Raw genomic sequence first — 24,325 nt, 5'->3', positions numbered from 1 at the left:
CAAGGAATCTGGTCTTGATAGACGCCGCCCGCGGTTGCGGTGGCGGTCGCAATGGTCTGCTCTGTTGTGGTGGATGGAGCTGCCGTGACTGTGATTGTGGTTGTTGGGGTTGCGACAGTGGTGCAGCTGGCTGTTACCTCAGCACAAGAGCATGCACTGCTGTAACGGGCGGTGCCGGAGCAAGCTGAAGCATAGGCAGGTACAGCAGTTGGCGATACGGTCACTGCATCATTGTGCCTCGTTTCTTGTTATTGTTGTAGACCTCGATATCGGTTGTGGTGGTGGGTGCAACAGTAAGAGTGGATGTGGTGAAAGATATGGAGAACACAGTGATGGGAGATGGTGTGACTGTGACGGTAGACGTGACCGCGGCTGGAGTCACTGTGAAGGCAAAGAATGACGAACAGTCTTGCAGACGTTGCTTGCTGGTGGCTGCGCCTCTGGAGGTGCCTGTCACAGTACGGGCACAGTTATCAGCGTTGCAGGCTGCGCGACGAAAGACATCGGCAGCTGCGCCAACGGCGTGTCGCCCAGAATCATCCCTGGTATCTAGGAATGACCCAACGACGTGGCGATCTCCGGAAACAAGCACAGTGGAGCAGGCCAAGGAAAGAAGAATTGAAACGAATCTCATTTTGTCGAACAGATGATCTGTTTTAACAATGCAGGATTCTGATCTTGATGTTGTTGGACCGGAGCCTGGTCTACGATCCTCATGCGCCATGCATGATCTCGTATGCGGTGTCTGGTCAGTGAAAGGTTGATGAGCATGGTATCGCTGGAGCGAGTGAGTTCGGGAGGGCGCAATGCGGGGCATGGCGTGCGGGACTATTCTGAGGAAGGCGCGGGGAAGATGCGGAGATGGGAGCAAGGTTCCAAGGAGGAAGCTAACTCTAGAAAATACTCCAAGAGCAGACATGGTCGAAAGTCTAACGCAAACATCCGAAGATGCAAACGCTAACACTCGCGCCTCAAGAGCAGCCTTATCGTCCCAGACTCTACCACAATACCAGTCTCTGAATAACCACAAGTCCAGTCTCCATTACCGATAAGCCATCCTTTGGGGGGCGAAATGACACCAACGGTACCCTTTGGCACATCAACAAAAACAAAGCCACGATCTTCTTCATCAGTCTTGAAGATCCATCGGATCTGCAGCAAGCCAGCTGGCGTTTCGACTACAGCTTCAACTTCATCAAGTTCCGCATAGACAGGCGAAGTTTTCCACTCTTCCCAGCCAGGCTTCGTTGGCTCAACACCGGCGAGGTACATTGGCAGCAGATATACTGGACTCGAAGACCAAGCATGCATGAGAGAAGTATCCTTGTGTAGGGGTTCGCCTTCTGCATTCATGGCTTCCCACAAGCCTCCTGAGAAGTTGGGGTGTGTTTCGTCTGTCATAGGACCCCAGACGCGATCGAGCAGACTGAGTGCTCCAAGGCCGTCATTCTGGCTGAAGCATGCCTCGACGGCGAAGGCGGCACTGTATGGACTACAAAGTCCTGCTGAATCAAATCGTGGTTCTAGACCTCGGAAAGCCAGCGGAAGCTTGCTGCTTGGTTGGACTAAATTCTCTTTGTCTTCCGTGTGAGGAGGCTTGATATCCAGGGAAAGACCATACGCATTGACGTGAGCACATAGTCCAGTTGGTGAAGAAGTGTCACTCATGTGTAGTATACCACTTTCCTCGTCCCATAGATGCTGAATGATGGCTTGCTTGAGGACGTCAGCTTTTGTTTCTGATTCCTGCTTCTCTTTGTCAGACGGTGACATTGCCGCCATGGCTTTGAGAGCGTCGTAGAATGCGAGATTGATCTCGGTAGAAACTCCGAGGACTGGACCACTCAGGGGAAAGAATGTTACTGCCTCGAGCATTAGTATGGCACGAATGGGTTCGATGATTGGAAATACATGCATGACAGTGGTGGAGGGGCTGCAACAAGCAGTCTATCATCCTGAAATCGTTCCGCAAAAGCGATCAGATTCTTAGCTTTTTGCCAGATTTCCCCCACAATTGTCTCGTCCCCAGAGAACAACCAATAGTCTTTGACAGCGACCATAAGCAGCAAAGCATAAGTCAATGAATAGAAAGCATATGTGGGTGGCTCGTCATCAGTAGTGTGTTTCGGCGCCTGAATTGGACAAAGATTGCCAAGATAACCATCCTTGGTCTGATGTGAGGTAAGTAGCTCGATACTCCCTCGGACTGCTTCGAGATTGGCGCTCGAGAATGCCGCCGCCCTGCCGGAAATGTGCAGGTCACCACCAAACACCGCTCTGTCTCGTTTTGCACCATCGATCATACAAGGCAGAGGGTTTGTACCGACGGCGAAATCGGCAAATGTTCTTTCCTTGTCGACAGGCAGGAAGCTGTTCGAGTAGAGTGTGGCGGCGTCGAGATCCGTAACAGTCAAGTTTCGAAGGGTCGAGGTCCAACCTGAAGGCCCGCCGAAGGCGATAGACCCAGAGTTGTTCGCTGAACCACCAAGAAGTGGGTGGAGGTCGAGATCAGAAACAGTTGCGACCTCGACATCGTTGATGAGAACCAAAACTTGAGCACCTTCAGCGAACATCCTAATGGATAGCCATTCGGGTTCAAGAACTTTGCCGTCTATCAGCCAGTCACCTCTTGCGACTGATGGAAAGACAGAAGATTCGTGTGACAATCCTTCATGTGCGGTAAGTGTCCGCCGCTCTTTGTCAAGGCAGAAGACAAGGCCGTTTGCGACCATGTGAATACCCCAGCTCGCTCCCCTGCGATCAATCCTGACATCGAAACGAACACAGATATCCGTCCAGCGAGTCCCCTGACGACAAGGAGCCCAGTGTGAACCGTGTATCGTAGTGCCATCAGCAGTGACGTCCCACGCCGGAAGCGTCTCGTTTTTCTGTACAGTGCACATCTCGATAGTACGTACACCTTGTTCCCATATCTTGTTGAGCTTCGGGTCTGAACAGCGGAATAAGGATGGAGAAGCTTTTTCTGACTTTGCAGACCAAAAGCCGACCGAAAGAAAGGTGATGGATGTGTTTGGAGTCAGAAGCCTGATTCGCTGATAGCGCTGAGAGCATTGCTCATGTCTTGCGACCACTGTGTGCGTTGATGATGACGGTTTAACCTCGTGGAGGACGTTTCGGTACGTATCCATTGCATTTGAGAAGAGGAAGTAGGGACCGTCTCCGCCTTTGTCGCTGATGGCACCGAATTGTTCGCTGTAGACGGCCTCGAACAGGATGTTTCCCACGGTAGATCCTGCGCTCGCGACTTCGAAAAAAGGCCGTCCTCTCTCTGCTCGTCCATAGTCCAAGATGATCTCTGGCTTGCTGATATCGTTGCTTGTGAGGGTAAAAGGTAAAGCATGACATTCTGCAGGGTCGATCTGTTCGCCCTTGTTTGCGACGATGCGTCGTGGGTATACGATGGTCATTGGCATGGTTGCTGGGATACTCAATTGTGGAAAAAAGATGAGGGCGGACGGCGTGAGCATGATTTCGAACCTTGATGGGTAAGTCGGGGCTTTCTCTGCACTTGTGGGCTAGTGTTGATCGCGGACCACAGTTGTCCACAGTAGATGTCCACCGAGATTATCCACATCACAATGTGGGGAAGCGGGGGGTCGGTGTGAGTTGCAGCGAGGCTAGTGATAGTCAAAGTGGACACAAAGTGGACATTCTCAGGTTGTGTGAGGCGTCGCAACCCCACGGGGATCATCCCCACAGGCTTGATTTAATAATCGAGCTTGACCACGTCTCGTAACACATCCATCGGTGCCCTCCATCGTTCATCTTCACTTAAACATAACTATACGATGGACCTTTCCGTGGACAAGCACGACGCCAGGGCGGAACATATTGAGATGATGGCCAACAATGGCACGACCAATGGAGACGCACTTCACGACGAACAAGAACACCTCACACTCTGGCAAGCAGCAAAGACATTCCCCCGAATCGTCCTATTTTCTCTCGCAGCGGGCGTAGCAGGCATGACCTTTGGCTACGATGTGGTCATCAACGGCGCCGCAATCGCCATGCCCAGCTTCCTCATCTACTTTGGCGCAGTGACACCAAACCACACACTGTACTTGCCTAGCATCTGGGCATCGTTGTTCAGCGCCATGTCTGCACTTGGGCAAGCCGTCGGTGGCATTGCGGTCGCTCCTCTGTCTGACAAGTATGGCAGGAAGGTCGCCATTATCGTGTCGTGCCTTATCTCTGTCGTCGGAGTCGGGCTCCAGTATGGTGCAACATCTCGCGGCATGATCCTGGCAGGCAAAGTGGTCAACGGATTTGCCATCGGCGGTATTCTGAGTTCCGGAACTGCATGGGCTTCAGAAATTTCACCTGCCTGCTTGCGCGGTCCGATACAGTCTGGCATCGTGCTCTTCCAAGTTCTCGTGCAAGCGCTCGCTTTGGTCGTGGTTCGTCAGCATATTGCTAGCATCGAGCCAAGCGCTTTTCGCACCGTTTTCGCCATACAATGGGCTTTCTGTGGACTTACTTGCATCTTGTTCTTCCTGGTACCGGAAAGTCCCACTTGGTTGATCATCAAGGGACGTCAGGATCAAGCTAAAAAGGCCGTCGCTCAATTGTATGGAGGAAAAAACAATCCTGAAGCCTGGTACGAGTCGATCGCGAGCAGAGTCCGCCAGGAAGCTGCTCAAGAGCACGCCTCGGGTATCGGCGGTTACCTTGAACTGTACCGCGGCAGCAACCTCAAGAGGACCATGACAGTGCATCTCTTGTTCTTTGGCATTGGTCTTGCCGGCTCATCCTTCTTGGCTCAAAGCATTTACTTCCTCCTCACTGCAGGACTACCGGCCATCCACACTTTCGATGTTTCCATCGGTGGCTTTGCCCTTGCATTCTTTGCCATCATCGCGTCTTGGGTTCACCTCGAGAAGGTTGGTCGTAGATCGCTCTGGTTGGTCGGCTGTACCGTCAACACGGTGGTCATGGCAGTTATCGGCGGCTTGTACTGGGCACCAGGAAAGGGAGCTCTTTGGGCCATTGCGATTTTGATGTAAGGACAAACCCGCCATATTCCTCGGCGCAAGAACAAGCTGACCCATATTCCAGGAATATCTTAGTATGCTGGCAAAGTACAACCCTCACTTCTGTCGCCTTCGTCATTGCCGGAGAGATTTCTCCATACCGCTTGCGCTCAAAGAACCAAGCGATTGCGATTCTCTCAAATGCGCTCACCACCTGGCTCTTCAACTTTGTCGTACCTTACATGTACAACATCGATAGTGGAGACCTCGGCGCAAGGACTGCGTTGGTGTTCGCTGGGTCTTCGTTGGTGCTTTCCCTAGTCTCTTATCCGCTCATTCCTGACCTGAGGGGTTTGACAACTGCGGAGATTGATTGGTTGTACGAGAACAAAATTGCGCCAAAAAAGTTCCAGCAGTACACGGATGGAAGAGCGGCTGAAGGAGTTGTGGCAACGGCTGCAGAAGGAAAAGCTGCCACTGTGTGAGTGGTGCGTGTCTTGTGAAGAACTATGTAGCCACAAGTTTGACCAGACTTGTACATATTGCATAAAATCGTCGTCAGGATCAATTGCTTGACCGATACGTTATCGGGTAAACAGCAACGCATGGGGCGAAGGCAGAAGCATCATTCCGCTGAGTCATTGGATCTGTAGGGGAGACTTTGACATGCCAGCTTCTTAATTGATCCTAGACCTCCAGTGTAGTAACAGAGCCAAATTTGTTGAACATCCCCAACTCTCGAAAAGGGCCAATGTCTGTGCTGCGTGTCTGAGAATCTCCTTCCCGGCTGTGTCGTTATCGCTGCCACACAGATTAGCCAGAATGGAATGATCATTCGGATTGTGGACTTCTCCAGCCAACTGCGCCGACAACGGATTGTATAGCTGCTCTTTCTGGTCCAACGTCATTGCGGTAGCGCAAGCGCAAAGGAAGACATAACTCAGGAATATGTAGATCGGTCCGTATGGCGACAACGTAGATGGTGTCCCGGGATATAGTTCGCCGACAGAGATTGCCCGATGATTGTTATCAAGTAGCGCACGGCGAGACTCTTCGATCGCTTTGATAGAGACGCTGACGAGGTTACGAGTGTTCTCCGCATGAGTCGCGAACCATATTGTGAATCTAGATCTTGCCTCCACGAACCCGGGTCGACCGGATTTCCCTATAATCTCCTGTAGATCTGAGATTGATGTTTGCATCTGAAGCCGAGAGAAGTTCATCATGACTTGGCCAGCTGCCTGAAAGAAGGACCCACCGCGTGAGTCATCTTGCACCGTACCGACATAAGTCAGTTTCCAGAGCTCGAGCGATCCTATGAGAGTCAGTGAACACTGGTACCCTGAGCATCGTGCTAGTGATGATACATACTGGCCAATGGTTTCCAGTCTTCGGGGTCAGGAGTTGGTAGATTCTCTAAGCTGTGTTCATGCTCCCCGCCGTCAAACGCCAGATGTGCAAGCTTCATAAGCATATTTTGTTCTTCCTTGTAATGAAATACTCTCATGTTAACCGACAGAAGCACCAGAAAGGCACCGAAGTCGTTCAACTGTTTGAGCGGTCGAAGGTTTGGTGTGTTCAGAATGAATGGACCTAATGCTGCAGCGAATGACTTCGAAGGTGGCACAACCGCACTGCCAAGTAGAAGCTTGCATTGTCGGGCGGTCGGCGCAGTCCAGTACTCGTCATCACACGGACACTCCCAGTCGAAAACCTCACTTAGACTCATGTTGGGAGGCGTGTTGGTAAGGAGAGATATCTGGAAGTCGAACATGAACACTGTCCATTTCAATCTTTTCAAGGATTCGATGCGGATCCAGTTGAGCCAAACATCTTGATCGCCAGTCCGATTGCCTTCAGTCGCAGGTGTGTGATTCGGCAATCTGCGGGTCCACGCGACAACGCTCAAGGCTTCTGCAAGTTCAAATGCGCGTTTGTTGCCACACCAGATACCAGCGTAGCGGATTAGAGCCGAACTGTACACCGTGTTCGGATCCTTCAAGAGAACATCATTTGCGGTAACAGCCATGAGGAGATGACATCTTGCAAGATCCTGCAACACGATAGCAAATCGCCGGACGTTCCTCCGCTTGCAATAGACAGCGCCGATTGCAATCATGATCATGAGAAGGTGGTCTGGGCAAGTGGTATTTATCTCGAACGTTGGGTAATGCAAAACTGGGGCCTGAGGCAGGAAATAGCGGACGAACTGTGAGAGAAACACGTTCAAGACTTCAATGGACGGTATACTGGGCATTCCCCCAACAGTCTTTCTATCGTTAGTGACAATATCCTGTCTTAGAACCGCCTTGAGGTGCAGGTATCGTTCTTGTGTGAGCGCAAATCGTGGTTCGACATTCAACAGCAAGGGATCATCAGGATCGAATATAACTTCACCGATGTGAGATATTCTTCTGGAAGCCGGGTCCCAAGCGAAGGGTGTTTGATCTTCGCGTGATGTTTCGTTCGGAGGAGAGGGGGCAGTACTGGGCTGAGATGTTGCCACCGCAGCATCGCGCATGGCTGTGTCCTCGCCGACTGGCGAAGTGTCGTTGATGTCCCAGTCAGTCAAGCAGTACGTGCTGTCACTGTGCAGAAAGGACTGCCAAGAGGCTTCGTCCTGGAGGATACCTTCTGGGATATGGTCGCAGGATAGCAAGTCCGCGTGATCCCACAATGGCCATTGTGTTAGCGATGCGCCAGGGGCGTGGTTGCTCGAGGAATGAACGTCTGCTGATAAGATCTGTGGCATTATCAAAGGCAGGGTATCAGGTTGCCGGTCCGCTTGCTGCACTGTAGTTGAGACTGTCTCCGATGCATGCAACCGCACATGGCGTCTGAGCAGATCACTACGAGTAAAATGCTGTGCACAGCTGGAACATGTGTACTTGCGTTCCATGTTGTCTATCCGCGGTTAACCCACCGGACAATGTGTGTGCGCAATTGCATCCTCACGTGTCTTGCCATGACGACTCAAATTTTGTTTCGAGCCGAATGATTTGCTGCAGATAGGACAACGGTGTCTGCTGGCTTCAGCCATGCTGTCTGATGAGCATCTGTCAGAGCGATGGGGGACAGGAAAGGTGGACACATCTGTGGGGGGAAGGTGCCCTGCCGCCGGTTGCCACTTAGCCTTGGCAGTCCTTTCCCCACCCAGACCCCTTCCAGTTGCAGATCCACTTCTCCGCTTCCCGATCCACTTTGCGCGCACAACTTTATTGTGCTCCGGTGGTTATGTCCACTTGGGGTACGTTCAGTCGAGGGATGACTTGATGATCATCCGCATCGCAGAAGTGACCATCAGTAGCATGCCTTTCGCTCGCATCTCTAAGTGAAGCCATCTCTATATCATCTCCTGCGCTTTGAGTCCTAAACGGGGTAATGAGATTCAGTGAATCATTACGATAATCGTTGATTATTGTTGTCTCGGTCTTCGCAATCACCGTCAAGGTATCGATGCCATATGCGAAGTTGATAAGAATGAAATGAATCTCGATCAATTCGTCTAACATTCAACGCTTCCAAGGGTATATAGAGGTAGGTCTACCTAGAAGACCGTCTACGGCGGATCCACCAACAGCCCCCAGAGATTAGCCCCTGCGAAGTCGGCAAACACTCCACCGCCTGCACAGCTCATCTCGATACCCATCACCTGCGTAACCGCCGGGAAAACGACATAGTAGGGTCCGTCGTTAGAGCATGATATTGACCATAAAAGTCCGCATTCTTGCCTAATTCGGTATAATAAGGAAAGTAGCTCTCGAACGGCACATCGTCAAGGGTATAAGAGATAGTGCAGGAATCCGTACAGCTCTGGAAGCCAGCAGAAACACTAAATGCATACGTCCAGCCGGGCTCGAGGTAGACAAAAACCACCGTGGCGTTGGTCGTGGCCAGAGTGTAATGAATGAAAGAGGAACGGAACAGTCCAGCTCCCGATGTAGCTTTGAGTGCAGATTATTGCGCAGCTGTCGGTGGCTAAGCTGCGGCATTCTGACAGGTAGGTACATCTGCAGAGTCGGTCTTACATGAATCATAAGAAATCCCTCCACTGGCCCGAGGAAAATCTGGTCCTTATCACCATCCACCGGTTTTGCAATCCAAGCGACGAACGTGGCGTGTTCCTGACCAGCCGCGTCAAGCACGGTGTCGCTGGATCAGCTAGTCTGCTAGAGAAAGTCTCTGTCTCCTGGAAAGATGTTGCGACAACAATGAAGATTGATTACATGGAGGCCAAGATTGTAAAGTCTACAAGCGAGCCTGCGGAGTCGGTACATGGAAAACTCTAGAATCTCGATCGGTACAGCTCGCGGCCACGAATACAGAGTCGCGTAAGATGCAGACTGCATACATCTGTGACTCATTCTTGCCGTCCAGTATCGATCCAAGTCTGCAAGCTCAACGAATTGAGCAGCTCGCTCTTGTCCAGCCGCCAAAGGATCTCAGTAAAGCGATGCAGATACTCATTCGCCCTGACAGCGATACGATCGCCTTCCTCGAAGGGACAACTCAACAACGAGACAGCCACATCGCGGATTTTGCAGAACTGTGGTTTCAGTCAGGCAACTGGGAACAAAGCGGAAGTTTGTTTGCGAGCCGGATGGCAGTGACTTACAGTATGGTAGCCATTGGGCAGGAGTGATTCATCTGAGAAGCTGTGCAAGACGTGTAGCATTTGTCGGGCGATCTCTTCGCGCTTGTGCCAATTAGCTTTGAGATCTGGTTCAGGAAGCGAGGAGTCGTTCAGCTGCAATGCATCAATCTTGTCCAGAATCATACACTGCAACCAGAGGTGAGTCACGTGTATATTCGCTCGAAGAATCTCCATCTGTGTATCTAGGATTCGAGAAGGAGATGTGCCATCAATGGTCGCACCGTTGACAGGAGCCCAAGGTTGCAGACGCGGCGGGCATTTGTCGAGCATGAATCTCAGTTCTTCGTATCTGTCTCTCAACGATCCAATCTGCAGCTTGGGTTCGATACAATCGCATCCGCAGAATTGATTGTTTTCTGCAGGACATGGATCTGGTGGCGGCGAGCCAGCTACACGCCAGAGCGGCACAAGAGCTGTACAGAAGACTTTGGAATGAATGTTGAAAGCCGTCATGATATTGGCGCTGTTGTCGCCTGCCGGACGTGGAAGTATGGCGTCAGGTGTGATGTATTCGTCCTCGATCTCGGCGGGTAGGAGGGCTTGGAAGTCTATCGAGCGTAGCATTGAGCAGTCAAGATATAGAAGACGTTCTCTCCGAGCGTACTGTAATTTATTATGCACCAGGCTGTAGAAAATCAACCAGAAAGCCTTTCTCCGCAACTGAGCTTCAACGAGATCGAGACTCTCGTACGTTGATGCGCGATGGAGCTGCAGCAGACGGCCCAATTGCATCGCCTCGATCTCCAGCATACGGGATCGATTGTGTTGTCCGGTTTGGAAGAAAGCAGTGACAAAACAGTAAGCCACGGCAAACTTTGGATGATTTACTTCATCGTAGTAATTTGCTTCTCGGTGACAAACGAAGAGATCATAGCAGTGGTTGATCATGGCTTCCGGCGACTGGAAAGACAGTGTAGGATCGATGATACGATATTGCTCAAATCTTGACGCCCCAATTGCAAGGGTCAACGCGCAGATGCCAAGGATAAGAAGGAAGAAGTCTGAGTCGCGAGAGTCTCTCTCTTGATCCAGATCTCGTCTGAAAGAAGGACGATGAACCAGAGGCACAACAGGATATATAAGCTCGGAATAATCACTTATGATGCGTCTCAAGAGCTCACGAGAACAGACTGCATCCGTCTGGTAACAGCGCTGAGCAAGTGGTGAAGTGGTCGCGTCGTAAGCGTTGGTCTGGTCAAGTGAAGACGGTGTGATGCGTACCAAGGGGGTACAGGAAGAGATGCCATCATTGTTCAACAGGTATGAGAGGTTCCGTGTTTGTACGGGCCTGTTCGATGGTGCCGCCGTGTGCGGTTGTAGGAGATTCAGAGCTTCAGGTATGGGCGATTCCATAATTTGTGTTGCCGGATTACCAGATGCGGGTCTTGGAACACATGTGGCATCACGCGTTGTCGACGGCCACCTGGTGATTGTGTCATCAGTTTCATCGCTGCTGCGACAATCTCGGTCAGGATGAGTTGCTTGTCAGCAAGATTTCGTGAGACATGCCTGACAGTCCGTCTGGACCTCTGGGGACCGCGACATCTCTGAGGCAAAGCATAAGTGCATTGGATGGTCAAGCGTGAACATCTCTGGCAGGGTCGATGGCTATTTTCCGAAGGGGCGGAAGAGTCATCGTTGGAGCATTTCACCTTGCGGATCTTACATGGATCGCATGCCTGCTTTGCTAGTGTCGATTTTCTCCGTCTCGAGCGACCGATCAATTGCGCATCCGGCATGTTGTCAATGCAAAACGACTGGGGAAGTTGCGGAGATGCAGGAAGGTGCGGAGAAATGGCGATTTGAACAATTCTCCGCTCGAAGCCCCGCACTGGCAACTCTCCGCCCGTTTAAACCTTCAAGCTGAATCCTTATAGCAGCGGTCTTGGCTCGACACGGCTGGCTACGCCGGTCCCCGGTCGGAACGCATGAGTGATACAACCGGTGTCTGCAACTCCGGGCTGGCTTCCGACTTCAATTATATCGACAGTTGTGGGCCTATTGCGAGAGGTTGATTGGACACTGCACGGACTTAGCGGAGGTCAAAACACGTCTCCCGAACGGCCAAAAGTCGTTGCAGCCAGGGTGCGATCCACGACCACTGCACCACGGTATTGTCGTTACAATAACATCAACCTCTTACTTGTATATCTCTTCAAAAGTCTTCTGGATGGAGTACGATGTTTTTGTTCATCCTGTAGCACAATGTTGAGTATTGAAAAGTTCAAACAAACAGTTGTCTCGACTGATCAATAGCTTAGGCTTTGTTCCGTGAGAATGGTTCATCTCGGAAGTGTTATGCTTTGGATTCCTATAACTACGATGTGCTATAGGCCTAACCAATGCGTCGTCTTCGTGACTGTCACCTCTGCTTCCAAGAAGTTCTTAGCAGCACTGCTATCCCCGACCATGATCATGTAAGTGCCAGCCTCACTGCACCACTGGTCTTCAATCTCGTCCCAATAACTTGTTGCTTGTACCAGATCGATGGAAATGTTCACTTCTTTCGTCTCGCCAGCTTCCAAGAATGCTTTGGAGAAACCTTTGAGCTCCTTGACAGGTCTTCCGACATATCTTGACTTTGGTGCAGCAATGTACACTTGAACAACTTGTGCTCCAGCCCGGGCACCAACGTTCGCGACCTGGCAGGTGATGTTGAGACTAGACGACTCGCTCTGTGTGACTTGCAGATCGGTTGTCTTGAAGGATGTGTAGGACAAGCCATGTCCGAAGGGGAAAAGAGGTGCAATCTCGACGTTCTCGTACCAGCGATAGCCAACGTAGATGTCCTCGCCGTATAGTGTGCGACCTCCTTCACATCTGTAGTTGATGTATGCAGGGTTGTCCTGAAGGCGACGAGGCATCGTAAGAGGGAGTTTGCCACTTGGGTTGACATCACCATAGAGCACATCAGCAATACCGTTGCCGGTCTCATTTCCACCGAACCAAGCTTGGACAATGGCTTTAGCCTGGTCAGCCCAGGGCATTGCGACGGGAGTACCGCTTTGCACAACAACGACAGTATTCGGGTTTGCGTCGAGGACAGCACGAATGAGATCGTCATTTCCAGGCGGTAGGTTCATGTGTGGACGATCTTGACCCTCGCTCTCCCACTCACCACTCAAGCCTGTAAACAGGACGACTTGGTCAACGGTACGGGCGAGGTCCGCGGCGTCCTTGATAGAGGCCTCGAAGTCCAAGCGCTTGCAGCCAGCGATGCGGAAACCACCATGACCGAATAGGACAACTCCGTCAGGCTTGGGTCTGGTGCTAGACTCTGCACTAGCCCACCGAAGGAAAATTTTGTATTGTTCACCGGCGACAAGCTCTTTCGTACCTGTCTCCTCTACCGTTCCACAGCCAATGAAGGTAGGTCCAGCGCGTTGATTTTCTACGTTATCCACGATAAGCTCGTCATCGATGTACAGACGTGCAGTGCCATAGACTGCAAGACCGAAGTCGTAAAGGCCGCTTTCGGGTGCGGTGAAGATGCCTTCTGCATCGGCATACCAGATGTACGCGAGATCTTGACGATTGAACCCGGCGAAAAGGACATTAGAGTCGGTGAGTACTCGTTCCTCCAACATCTCACGATGCTGCGCTTCAGGAGGATCATTGTACAATTTGACTGTGAAGCCTTTCCTCCCATCGACAGTCTGCATGTGTTTGCTGATAGTCGGCAAAGATTGATGACTGTAGACGCCTTGCGCCCAGTCCACACCGGCTGACGCTTTCGATGTGATGCCTTCAAATGGCGTAACTGTATAGTAGGGTGTCAAGGAAGCGCTACCACCGCCAGATATAGTGGCAATCTTCGAGTTGGGACCAATGACAGCGATGCGCTTGTCTTTCTTGAGCGGTAAGATGTTTTCCTCGTTCTTGAGCAGAACTTGCGACTGTGCTGCAACTTCACGAGCTAGAGCTCTGTCTTCGGGTCGGTCGAGATGAAGTTCGGGTGCATTCTCCGGGATGCCAGAACGAATGCCTGAGTTGACAAGTCCGAGGACAGCGCGAACGCGGGCGTCGAGCTCGGTCTTCTTGACCTTGTTGGCTGTAACGGCGTGCATCAAGGCTTCTCCCCGCCAGCGTGACGGGCCAGGCATCTCCAGGTCAAGGCCAGCCTTGATTGCTTCTGTCGTGCTGTAGGTACCAAACCAATCACTTGTTACAAGACCATCCCAAGCCCATTCGCCTCGAAGAATGTCCTTGAGGATGTGTTCATTCTCGGCAGCGTGAGTACCGTTGATCTGGTTGTATGCTGTCATGACGGCACCTGCCTGGCAGTGCTTGAGGGCAATCTGGAAAGGCACCAAGTAGATCTCTCTTAGAGCTCGTTCGGTGACGATTGCGTTGAAAGCCATGCGTTGGTCTTCTTGGTCGTTGCAGGCGAAGTGTTTGAGACATGCGACAATGCCTTTCTCTTCGACACCTTGCACATAGTGCCCTGCGAGGATGCCAGCAAGATATGGATCTTCCGAGTAAGACTCAAAGCCACGACCTCCAAGGGGTGCTCTGGGAATGTTGATTGTGGGGCCGAGCAGCATGTGAGCGCCCTTGGCTCTACACTCATCCGCTAACAGGCCTCCAACCCTTTGGAGCAAGTCTTTGTCGAAAGTGGCGCCGAGACCAGTGCCACAGGGAAGACAAGTCGAAGGTACAGCGTCAAAGAAGCATGTGCCGCGAACACCGTTGGGCCCGTCCGAAAGGCGAATGGAAGGAATGTTTAGGCGAGGCACAGGCACCGTATGCCAGAAGTCTTTGCCTACATCTTGTCAAGACAAGCTATGATTGTGTTGTCAAGAGTGAGTCTACCTGCTGTGAGAGATATCTTCTCCTCGAGTGTGAGCTGTGTCAGGACATGCTCAACGTCGAGCTCTTGTTGTTGCTGCTTCGTCGTCAACTGTGAGACGGAGCTGTGCTCACGTGTGGTTTGCGTAGTAGATATACCCATGGCTTGGACCTTTGGATGATAGTGCAGGGAAAGTCAAAAGGATAAGAGTAGGAGCATGATGAAGGCATTAAATGTCGGCCATCGAGGTAGATATAGCCAGAACAGGCACCGAAAGCTGTCTCCATATTTGGCATCCCGCAAACACCCCGCAGCAGCGCTCCGCAGTCGATGTTCATTACTCGGCGCCTGATGCTACTCACGGCTCGACGGTCCGCCAACCGCGTATGATGGATATCTCGGTGTGTGTCTTCGTGAGAGATGGGAACGGAGCGAAGTCGCGGAGCTGAGACTTGTCGGCCATCTCGCCGCAAAGGGTCGGGCTCCGCACTCTTGGCGATTTCTCCGTCCAGGGCGTTCCCTTGGCAGGCTTCGTACGCGTTGGCTATCTCTCCTCCTGCGACTCCTTTGCGACTCGCATTTCGTGACACATGCGGTTGCGTGAGCTTCCTGATCTTGGAGTCTAAGGTCAACGAGTGTCTACTGATGAAGCCTTGGCTTGCATTGCGACTCTGACTTGCAGCATGTCAAAACTCGTGCCTCACTGCTTTTGCGCATTGCAACTCTAGTACGGCTGCGACTCCTCAAAGATTATGAAGCCAGCCCCTCCACCTTCAATCATGCTACGCAGCATGTCGCCGCTTGATCCTGAGTCCAAGACTGAGCACCGTTATGGGGCGGCGCCCTGCTACAGTAGGTCAAACCGTTGACCCAACCATGCGAGTCACGACTCATTTTCGCCGCGCCTTGGTCAAATCTCCGCACACCCATCACGCTCCGCTCCTGCGACAAAAACTACTGGGGCTTGTCTGAAGGTGGATTCGGGATGCCCGATGTGGGCATCTACGTGCTCCGCAGTGCTCCGCATCGATGATCAACTCGCCTTTTGACATCGAATGTGGAGAGTCTGGGGTCTTTATACATCCTGGACGCCTGTGCGCTGCGGAGCGGTATGGACGCCAGGGTCGGGTCTCGAAGCCGGGCCTGAAGTCTATATATACCAACTGCCCGTCCACCTCGTCGATCCCATAACACCGCACATCTCATCTCAATCACTTCCATATCTTTGTCTCTTCTACCTCTACTACGACATGGGCAACAAAGACGCAGGCGCAAGAGCTGCTGTCGGCGACGATCTGGCCGCTGTCCTCCCGGCAGGCCCCTGGCACAAGAAAGCTCATCTTATCAAGCTTAACTTTGTCGTCGGGTGTCTGGTGCTTTTCTGTATGTGAATGAGACCATTGTGCCATAGTCCAGTCATCTAACACGACTGCAGCTTCCGCCAACGGATACGATGGTTCATTGATGAACGGTCTCCAAGCACTGAACCAGTGGAACGACTACTTCGACCGGCCTGCCGGGGCCTTCCTCGGTTTCATCAATGCCATCTACTGGATCGGTGCCGGCTGCATGTACCCAATCGCTGCGGTAATTTCCAACCGCTGGGGCCGTAAGATGCCTATCTGGATCGGTTATCTTTTCCTCATTCTCGGCGCTGGGCTTCAGACTGGTGCCAACAACGAGGCAGCATTCGCCGTTGCTCGTTTCTTTGTCGGTAATGCCTCGGCATGCTTTTCAACTTCGATTCCTCTTCTTATCAACGAGATCGCCTACCCGTCTCATCGTGGCATCTGTGGAGCTCTGTACAATTGTGGATGGGTGAGTACATCTTCTCTGTGGCCTAGACATTTGACTAAATCCCTTCCAGTATGTCGGCGGGCTCATCGCTGCTTTTCTTACCTACGGCACCCGCAACATGGAAAACTCGTGGTCGTGGAGAATTCCCTCGCTGCTCCAGATCCTGGTTCCCTTCCTCGCGCTTCCTGGTCTACTCATGGCCCCTCAAAGCCCAAGATGGCTCGTTTCCATGGATCGTACCGAGGAGGCACATCAAGTCCTGGCAAAGTGGCACGGCGGCGGCGACCAAGACTCGCAGCTTGTCAACTACGAGATGATCGAGATCACCACAGCCATCCAGCAAGAGAAGAATGCAACCTCCAGTGCAAGCTATATCGAGATGTTCAAAACCCCTGGTAATCGCCACCGTCTTTTCATCTCCGTCACCCTCGGTATATTCGGACAATGGGTAAGTGAACCTGCTCGAAGACGCGTTGTCACTCTCATACTTACGTTGCGCTCAGGTTGGCAACGGAGTCGTCTCATACTATCTCGCTCTTGTCCTTGAGACTGTCGGCATCACCAGCGTCACAGACGTGACCCTCATCTCGGGCTTCCTCCAGCTTTGGAATCTGATCTGGTGTGTCGCCGCTGCCTTCTCGGTCGACAGACTGGGTCGTAGACCTCTCTTCCTCGCTTCGGCCGTCATAATGGGTGTCTCATACATCTTGGTCACTGGTCTATCTGGCTCTTTCGCATCCACTCACACCCCTGCCGTCGGCATCGCTGTCATTCCATTCTTGTTCATCTTTTTCGCTGGTTACGACATTGCGCTTACCCCTCTGCTTATCTCATACCCCTGTGAGATCTGGCCATACCGCCTTCGCTCTCGTGGCTTGACAGTGACCAACGTGAGCACGGTCCTAGCTATCTGCTTCAATACTTTCGTCAACCCTATTGCCCTCGAGAGCATCGCCTGGAAGTACTATATCGTATTCGTGGTCGTTCTGATCGTCTATGGCGTCACAGTATTCTTCGCCTATCCAGAAACGAAAGGACATTCGCTTGAACAGATGGCTGTGGTGTTTGACGGCGATGCAGCTGAGGTGCCGTTCCCAGCTGAGACGGCGGAGAGGTCTGCCAGTATGGTATCGAGGGGAGATGAGAAGGAGGGTACCGTGAGAGTCGAGAAAGTATAGGAGCACATATATCGGAGGACTACAGTGGATAGAATTGCCTTTTGACAACAAAGAATCACAAATGTTATAGTCGTCATAGTACACTCAGATGAGTCAAAGACGGATTACAATCTTGCCAACCCTTGCGTTCAAGCGAGGTGACCAGTCTGTTTGATCGACCCCGCATCGCAACCCCGCAACCACGGACAACGACACACCGTTTGTGCACACGCACGATCGCGGCCGCCTTGGACGCCCTCTGACAACCGCAACAGACATTGGCACCGCATCGAGTCTGTAGACTCTACGATCGTTCTGAGTAAATTCCCATCAGACATAAGGAAGAGCAGGAAAGCCGCAATCCAGAGGGTTGACAACAGAGGAAAAGACAAGCAGCACTACTTGACTGGGCACATGACTACCACCGACAAACAACCAAGTCCACTGCCTCGTCAGGAATACCATTGCCCAGCGCGACCGATGTTATAAACATACGATTTGCGAGTCTGTGCCTTATTGAATCGACAATCGTGTGTGTGCATCCTCACGATGTACGTATCGGTAGGACGACCTATAAGCAAAGCGATAATCATCCAGTACATAGCCACCATAAATGTACAATGACTGACTGACTCAAGGTACGTGGTGTATGCGCGAGACACGCCAAAAAGACTTGGTCAAAGCTTAACGGCCCGCCCGCCGCCTTGGCTGGGATATATAGCGGGCCCCCAAGGACCACAGTCTGCGTTACGGATCATCACTGTTTCCTCAACATGCAAGAATCTCAGTCTTCCACCGAATTATTCTACCAGCGGATCGGGCGTTCACCATCTCCGTGGATGCAAACACAAGGATTGCATGGAACAAGTCAATCGGATAACCAGGCGCGACAAAACATCGTTGACTTCGACATCAAGCTAGACTGTTCAGGATGTCGCTCGCTTGTTGCAATCGAGATTGAGAGCGGGAACGATGGGTGGCGTGCTATCGAGGTCTCAGACTTTGCAGAGTCAGAAACAATAGATTCGAGAAAAACTGAGCAGTTGTAAAAGCGACTCCTCGAGAAATTCCCCATGAATGATATGCAATGGTGAGTTTTGGCGACTCTTCCGCTGATACTCCACGTCACCTGGATACTCGACTAAGTGGTGAAGTATCGAGCTCATGCATACCGTTAGCGATGAGGATCGAGCCCTTGTGTCCCCGAGCGTATACGAGTGCTCGTGCAGCAGGTTGCTTATGGAGGCCGTACAAGTGTCACTTTCCACGATTTAACTTGTCGCACTGACCGATACGTTGGGCGTTATGGAGATGTGGGCGAGACCTGTCCACGACGATTGATGATTAGAGTGATGTGGAAGTTCAATTGGCCGTCGTTGCTGTTGGGCGGCAATCCTTTTTAACGTTCAAAAAAGAGGCTCAGTTGATCAGATGGCAAAAGCAATGGACCCTCCGGCTGCAACACGCGATGATCGATCAGAAGTGTGGGTGGATATCTCGCGAGGATGCTGTGCCCCCAGGGGTACCATTCATAAGGGCATTACACGGGAATGACCTGATATCTGATCACCACTCTCAAGATGTTGCTGGGGGTCGATCGGGAAGCTTCAGATTCACTAAAAGAGGTTCTGACGACTGATTGAATGAGGAATGTAATCAGTACTGGTAATTGAACAAGCAGATTCATCAAACTTGATGACCTAAGCTCTGGCAACGATAATAAAGTCTGTCTTCCGAGCGATACTACCGATGAGAACAACTACCGGATCGGAGAGTATATGTAAGACGAGCTGCCTTCGTGTTAGGACGTCACGGGATAGAGGCATCACACGTTCTGGGTGCCACCATGCAGTTGTAGGGCAGACAAGTGGCCGATCCTTCAGCGCGTTGTTTGTTCGCCGCAAACCCCGCACCGCAATCCTGCAACCTCAACCGACGGCACCACTTCTTCACTCTGAACATCAGCCGCAGAACTTGCAAAATTGCGCGTACACTTGTCGAATATCATCTGGGCCCTATAGCCGCCACAGTATCATAAGATGGAGAAAAAGACGTGGAAAATGCTGGGTAAACGCTCCACAATCTACAGTCACTTATCTACCCGAACGTAAAACTTACCACAGACCACAGAAAACAATCCTGAAGTGATGAATGCGCTGGCCGCAAAACTTGGCTTATCAAACTCCCTCACGTTCTACGACGTCTACTCGCTGGACTCACAAGTCGAGCTCAACCACATTCCCCGTCCGGCTCTTGCACTGCTCGTCATCATCCCTCTCACCCCATCCTGGGCCGCAAATCGTCGCGCCGAAGATGCAGACAAAGGACCTTACACAATGTACGGCGAGAATGAGCCCGTCATCTGGTTCAAACAGACCATCGGCAACGCGTGCGGCTCCATCGGTCTATTGCACAGTGTCATCAATGGCCCAGCTGTCGACTTCATCACTCCCGACTCCACTTTATCCAAGATTCGCCAAGCTGCTATCCCCTTGTCCATGGCTGAGCGTGCTGAGATGCTATACAACCATCTGGCTTTCGAAAATGCTCACAAGTCTGTAGAGGAGGATGGGGATAGCTACACTGATGCAGAGGTCAAGCGCCAGGGAGGACATTTTGTGGCTTTTGTCAAGAGCGGAGGAAAGCTTTGGGAGCTGGAGGGAGATAGGAAGGGTCCCCTAGACAGGGGAAGCTTGAATGATGATGAGGATGTTTTGAGTCCGAGGGCGTTGGAGATGGGGATGAAGAGGATTGTTGACATGAGTAATAGTGATGGAGGAGCAATCATGTTTAGCTGCATCGCTTTGGCTCGCAAGGTTGAATCAGATACTGCGCGTGTGCAGACAGACTAGAAGTATGACATGGAGTGTTGAGACTGCGAGAACCACGAGATATATCAAGACAGCGAATGAGAAAGCTGGACTATATCATAGCCCAAGATACAAGGTGAGCGACAAGCGGTTATGTCGAGCTTCTGGTTGCAGGTAATTCAGCATGTTTCCGTTGGAATACAGACTTTTAGTCCTCATATGTGTGCTGAAGTTCTTCGCATTTGAGGCTGCATGTCTTTGGTTCGCCCACGTGAGCGCTGTAAACAGAAAAGCGGTTGCAATTCGAGGTGGACAATGAGCTTAAAGCCAGCCACAGCTGGATCTAAGGTATTCTTTAGCGAGGCTTGTCGACTTTAAGGTTTTCGCCCGGAAGTCTTGTTTCCTATTGGATGAACCAGTTCGCAATAATTATAACGAGAAAGCATAAGTTCGGAAACCGGAATCTAGACATTCCGGAGACAGGGCCCCGCACATTTTGGATCATGTAAACACCAATGACCGCTTTGGAGATCCGCCTCACACGGATATCCAATCTCAGGAACCAAACAAAGGTCCACATCTAGATGGTGACGGTCATGAAAACGCACAGATTCGCAATCAACTACCTTATACCATATGGAGTAAGACGTTTGCGAGATTGACATTAAAGCTTTCCTCTATTGAATTCCTTCGCAGCTCATTTTGTGTGGATTAGGGTCGTAAATATCCCGCAACCTCGGGAACAGACGGCGCAGTCCATCAGACAATTCTTGCAGATATTCCGGTCAAACGCATCGCTGTCAAGACCCTCTGCCTCAGTTGGATGACCTTGACTTGTTCTCCAGCGGCGCTCTGAAACATATCTACTGTCTCGAGCAAGATCCTGTTGGAAGTTGAAGCTAGGTCTAATCGTTCCAGCATTTCTTGATGCCGGCACGTTCGATCGTGGGATGCGGCGTTTTGTGGTCCGGCAACACCTTTGACCAAATAGAGCCTAGTCTAGCCAAGAGCATGAATCTTCAGATCAACATGTCCGTCTCCAGGCGAGCGTTGTAAGCACGAAATTTGTGCTCCTTGTCCTTGTCGAGCTGTCTTGTCTTCCACTGTATGGTCTGTATACCCAGTATGACTTGCGATATATGACAACAGATATGATCAGTCTTCCGACATCCTCACCTTGAGCAATGCGATCGACTGCATGGTATCGACGCACCTTGAACAAACCAGACAGCTAGCGACAGTCGCTGCAGTATTGTGCTTGCTGTGCCTCCTGTATCGTCTGCTGGTTCGAACCAATGCCACCCCTGTGGCGTCGAGCAAGCTTTACAAGCCTTAGCCAAACGATATGCTAGCGTATCTCGGAAGAGCTGAAGGAAGGAAGACGAACTTCTCGATGTTCAGCTTTCAGCTTGTGTGGATCAATTGAGCTCAACAATCTTTGCTCTCTTAATTGCGTGGCCTGCTGGATTATAAATGCTTACAGCCGCGCGACCAGAGCTGCTTGACTCTCATCATCTTCGATACTAGATTCCACGATGCGTTGGACTTTGATCTTCTCCCTGGCTATGGCTGCGACTGCTCATCCAGCACTACGCGCCCGTGATCCTTCACCCCGGTGCCGCGACATGACCAACGCGGATCTCGCACAGCTCAGCCTCGACGAGAAGAAGCTGATTCTCGAATACTTCAACAGTATGCTGAAAGGACAAACAGTCTGTAGCCGTGGTGCACAGGACTTTAGCAATCCTTGGGGCTGTAATATTCAGCAGACTATCAATGGCGGATTCTTTGGAGGGGTACGTAGACCTGCCAAACGCAACGCTATATACATTCTGACCAAGTCTCCTCACAGTTGGATGACAATGGCAATCCCTCGGGCAGTGCTGCTTCTGCGACAGGCAACGCACTCAACTGGAACCCCGATGATGTCAACGCAATCCTACATGTACCGACGATCAACCAACAGTCGCAATATGGTCTCCAACCGCCACAGTTGTGCCTGGGCGATGCTCCCACGGCAAATATCCAGACAGACTCGAGTGCATGTACCTATAGCAATGCTGTCACCGAAGGCGTGGTTCATGACTCTGGCACATCTATCCAGCTCGGAATCACAACTGAGACTAGCGTGAGTCATAGCTACTCAACAGAGTCTGATCTCTCCATCACCGCTGGTCTGAGCTTCACAGAGACAGTGGGAGTGGAGGGTGTCGACTCGAGTTCCGTCACGGCCTCGCTCAGTGTCACCGTCGGGTATTCAGTGTCTCAGGGAACAGTCACCGACAACGGCCAGTCCGTCGTGCAGACCATTACCTTGAATCCTCAGAGGAACCGTGTGTGTTCTGTCCTCGTTTCTCAGCAGACTTGTCCCGGCTCAGGGACCCTGATAACTCCGGGTGTGTGCATGATTGTGTGCTGAACATGACAAACTAGGCTAATCTGCAAACAGTCATTTTCTCCAAGTCGTCCAGTTATGGCTACATGACCGTCAACAACCTCATTGTCGAGTTTCCAAAGAACAGACCTGATTACGCCACCTACAATGGTCAAAACGAATACTGGGTCGGTGATCTGGGCTCAATTCTCTACCCAGGTTCAACGAGCGATCAATCTCTTACAACTACAATCGATACGGCACTGATCACTACTGGTCACTACTCTGAACAATGCTTGTGTCCTGATAATTCTACACCTATCCCGCAACCTGACGGAAGTACCTATTGCAGTGGAGATACAAGCCAAGCCACTTCTTCGACCACTTCCTCGACCGCTTCTTCGACCACTTCCTCGACCACTCCTTCATCTTCGTCGAAGCCGGTCATCTCTACGACATCCACGACCACTTCTTCGACCACTTCCTCGACCACTTCCTCGACCACTTCCTCGACTACTTCCTCAACCACTTCCTCGTCTTCGTCGAAGCCGGTCATCTCTACGACATCCACGACATCGAACAAACCAAACAAAGTCTCTTCTTCGACATCCCTCAGTAGTACTGCCACACCTTCCGCGACCTCTCTATGCAAATCCACGAGCTCTTCGACTTATAATGGCTTCAAACTTCTCTGTGGGTTCGATCTACCTGGAAACGACTTCAAGTCAGTCCACGGTAGCGATCTTGCTCAATGTATCGATACTTGCGTCTCAACGAATGGGTGTGTGGCTGTTTCATATGTGTCCGGCTCATGCTACATGAAGAACGGTGTCTCGGTGGCCAGTCCTGCTTCATCTGTGCAAGCCGCCTATCTTGACATATGCAGCGGTAGCAACAAAGACACCACCACCATTGCCACTTTTGGTAAATACCAGGTCGAGTGCGGTCATGATGTCGCCGGACACGATATGGGTTCCAAATCTGGCTCAAGCTTTGCACAGTGCCTTGGTATCTGCAGTGCGACCCCAGGCTGCAAGGCTGTATCATACGTTCCTGGAACTTGCTATCTTAAGAGTGGCCTAGGCAATCTCAATCCGAACAATGGCGTTCAAGCGGGCTGGCTAAGTGACGCTGGTTCTTCCAGCTCCTCTGCTCCAACTTGCGCGAATGGTGCTAGTGACGGCACAATCTTCACGGTTCCTGGCGGAGGAAAGTACACAATCCATTGTGGTATCGACTATGTAGGCGGTGATCTCTCAACGTCTACGCAACCGACATTCTCTGCCTGCATCCAGGCTTGCGATAGGACAGCTGGTTGTATCGATGTAACGTACTCGGGGACGACATGTCAATTGAAGAACAGATTGGCAGGCATCAAAGCAAATGGTGCTGCCTGGACCGCAACGAAACAAGGAACGTGTTACAGCAACTGAGGTTCCATGCTTATGACAGAAGCACTTAGCTCTCTCGTATAGATTGGTGATACAGGATACCAATAGTTTCACTTTCGGGCGTGTTCTACGATGAAATAGCTGCGGATGCTTGGAGCTGGCATGGAAGCACACACATCGTAGTGTGAAATTATAGTCGTTAGGATAATTACAGTGGAAGAAAGGAAGCGAAAAGGATTATCGATGTATTCAGAAAAGGCAGGGTCCTAAAGAGTGGTGGCGATAAGAGTTCGGCCCAAAGTTGCAACGTGTAGAGCCAGTCTCTTAAAGCTAAATTTAAAGAAACCTCTTCGGGTCTG

At 51.4% G+C, this 24,325-nt stretch overlaps 8 protein-coding genes across 8 annotated transcripts; 4 read left to right on the top strand and 4 right to left on the bottom strand.

Moving 5' to 3' along the window:
• Positions 1-957: 957 nt before the first annotated feature.
• Positions 958-3,428, bottom strand: M436DRAFT_55204 (Six-hairpin glycosidase; the record flags this gene model as incomplete). Its single annotated transcript, XM_013568390.1, has 2 exons — positions 958-1,866; positions 1,887-3,428. The coding sequence occupies 2 exons, from the start codon at positions 3,426-3,428 to the stop codon at positions 958-960; spliced, it is 2,451 nt and encodes an 816-aa protein (XP_013423844.1).
• A 432-nt stretch (positions 3,429-3,860) lies between these two features.
• M436DRAFT_75807 (putative MFS sugar transporter) lies at positions 3,861-5,479 on the top strand (the record flags this gene model as incomplete). The annotated part of the gene is made up of 2 exons (XM_013568510.1): positions 3,861-5,023; positions 5,080-5,479. 2 exons carry the CDS (start codon positions 3,861-3,863, stop codon positions 5,477-5,479), a joined length of 1,563 nt encoding a protein of 520 aa, XP_013423964.1.
• A 192-nt stretch (positions 5,480-5,671) lies between these two features.
• Positions 5,672-7,893, bottom strand: M436DRAFT_66909 (uncharacterized protein; the record flags this gene model as incomplete). The annotated part of the gene is made up of 2 exons (XM_013568475.1): positions 5,672-6,309; positions 6,366-7,893. The coding sequence occupies 2 exons, from the start codon at positions 7,891-7,893 to the stop codon at positions 5,672-5,674; spliced, it is 2,166 nt and encodes a 721-aa protein (XP_013423929.1).
• Positions 7,894-9,354: 1,461 nt separating this feature from the next.
• M436DRAFT_55444 (uncharacterized protein) lies at positions 9,355-11,387 on the bottom strand (the record flags this gene model as incomplete). The annotated part of the gene is made up of 3 exons (XM_013568446.1): positions 9,355-9,540; positions 9,610-11,098; positions 11,176-11,387. 3 exons carry the CDS (start codon positions 11,385-11,387, stop codon positions 9,355-9,357), a joined length of 1,887 nt encoding a protein of 628 aa, XP_013423900.1.
• Positions 11,388-11,975: 588 nt separating this feature from the next.
• On the bottom strand, positions 11,976-14,599 carry M436DRAFT_55328 (uncharacterized protein; the record flags this gene model as incomplete). The annotated part of the gene is made up of 2 exons (XM_013568421.1): positions 11,976-14,410; positions 14,461-14,599. 2 exons carry the CDS (start codon positions 14,597-14,599, stop codon positions 11,976-11,978), a joined length of 2,574 nt encoding a protein of 857 aa, XP_013423875.1.
• Positions 14,600-15,687: 1,088 nt separating this feature from the next.
• On the top strand, positions 15,688-17,504 carry M436DRAFT_75805 (general substrate transporter; the record flags this gene model as incomplete). The annotated part of the gene is made up of 5 exons (XM_013568509.1): positions 15,688-15,820; positions 15,873-16,255; positions 16,305-16,682; positions 16,738-17,348; positions 17,483-17,504. 5 exons carry the CDS (start codon positions 15,688-15,690, stop codon positions 17,502-17,504), a joined length of 1,527 nt encoding a protein of 508 aa, XP_013423963.1.
• Positions 17,505-19,430: 1,926 nt separating this feature from the next.
• On the top strand, positions 19,431-20,243 carry M436DRAFT_66905 (ubiquitin carboxyl-terminal hydrolase; the record flags this gene model as incomplete). The annotated part of the gene is made up of 2 exons (XM_013568474.1): positions 19,431-19,458; positions 19,522-20,243. The coding sequence occupies 2 exons, from the start codon at positions 19,431-19,433 to the stop codon at positions 20,241-20,243; spliced, it is 750 nt and encodes a 249-aa protein (XP_013423928.1).
• Positions 20,244-21,736: 1,493 nt separating this feature from the next.
• On the top strand, positions 21,737-24,008 carry M436DRAFT_66904 (uncharacterized protein; the record flags this gene model as incomplete). Its single annotated transcript, XM_013568473.1, has 3 exons — positions 21,737-21,997; positions 22,054-22,597; positions 22,651-24,008. The coding sequence occupies 3 exons, from the start codon at positions 21,737-21,739 to the stop codon at positions 24,006-24,008; spliced, it is 2,163 nt and encodes a 720-aa protein (XP_013423927.1).
• Between the last annotated feature and the right edge of the window lie 317 nt (positions 24,009-24,325).

Source organism: Aureobasidium namibiae (assembly GCF_000721765.1).
Source record: "Aureobasidium namibiae CBS 147.97 unplaced genomic scaffold scaffold_19, whole genome shotgun sequence".
Taxonomy (NCBI): Eukaryota; Fungi; Ascomycota; class Dothideomycetes; order Dothideales; family Saccotheciaceae; genus Aureobasidium; species Aureobasidium namibiae.
Note: the sequence above shows the minus strand (reverse complement) of the source record. Positions and strands in the feature narration are given on the sequence as shown.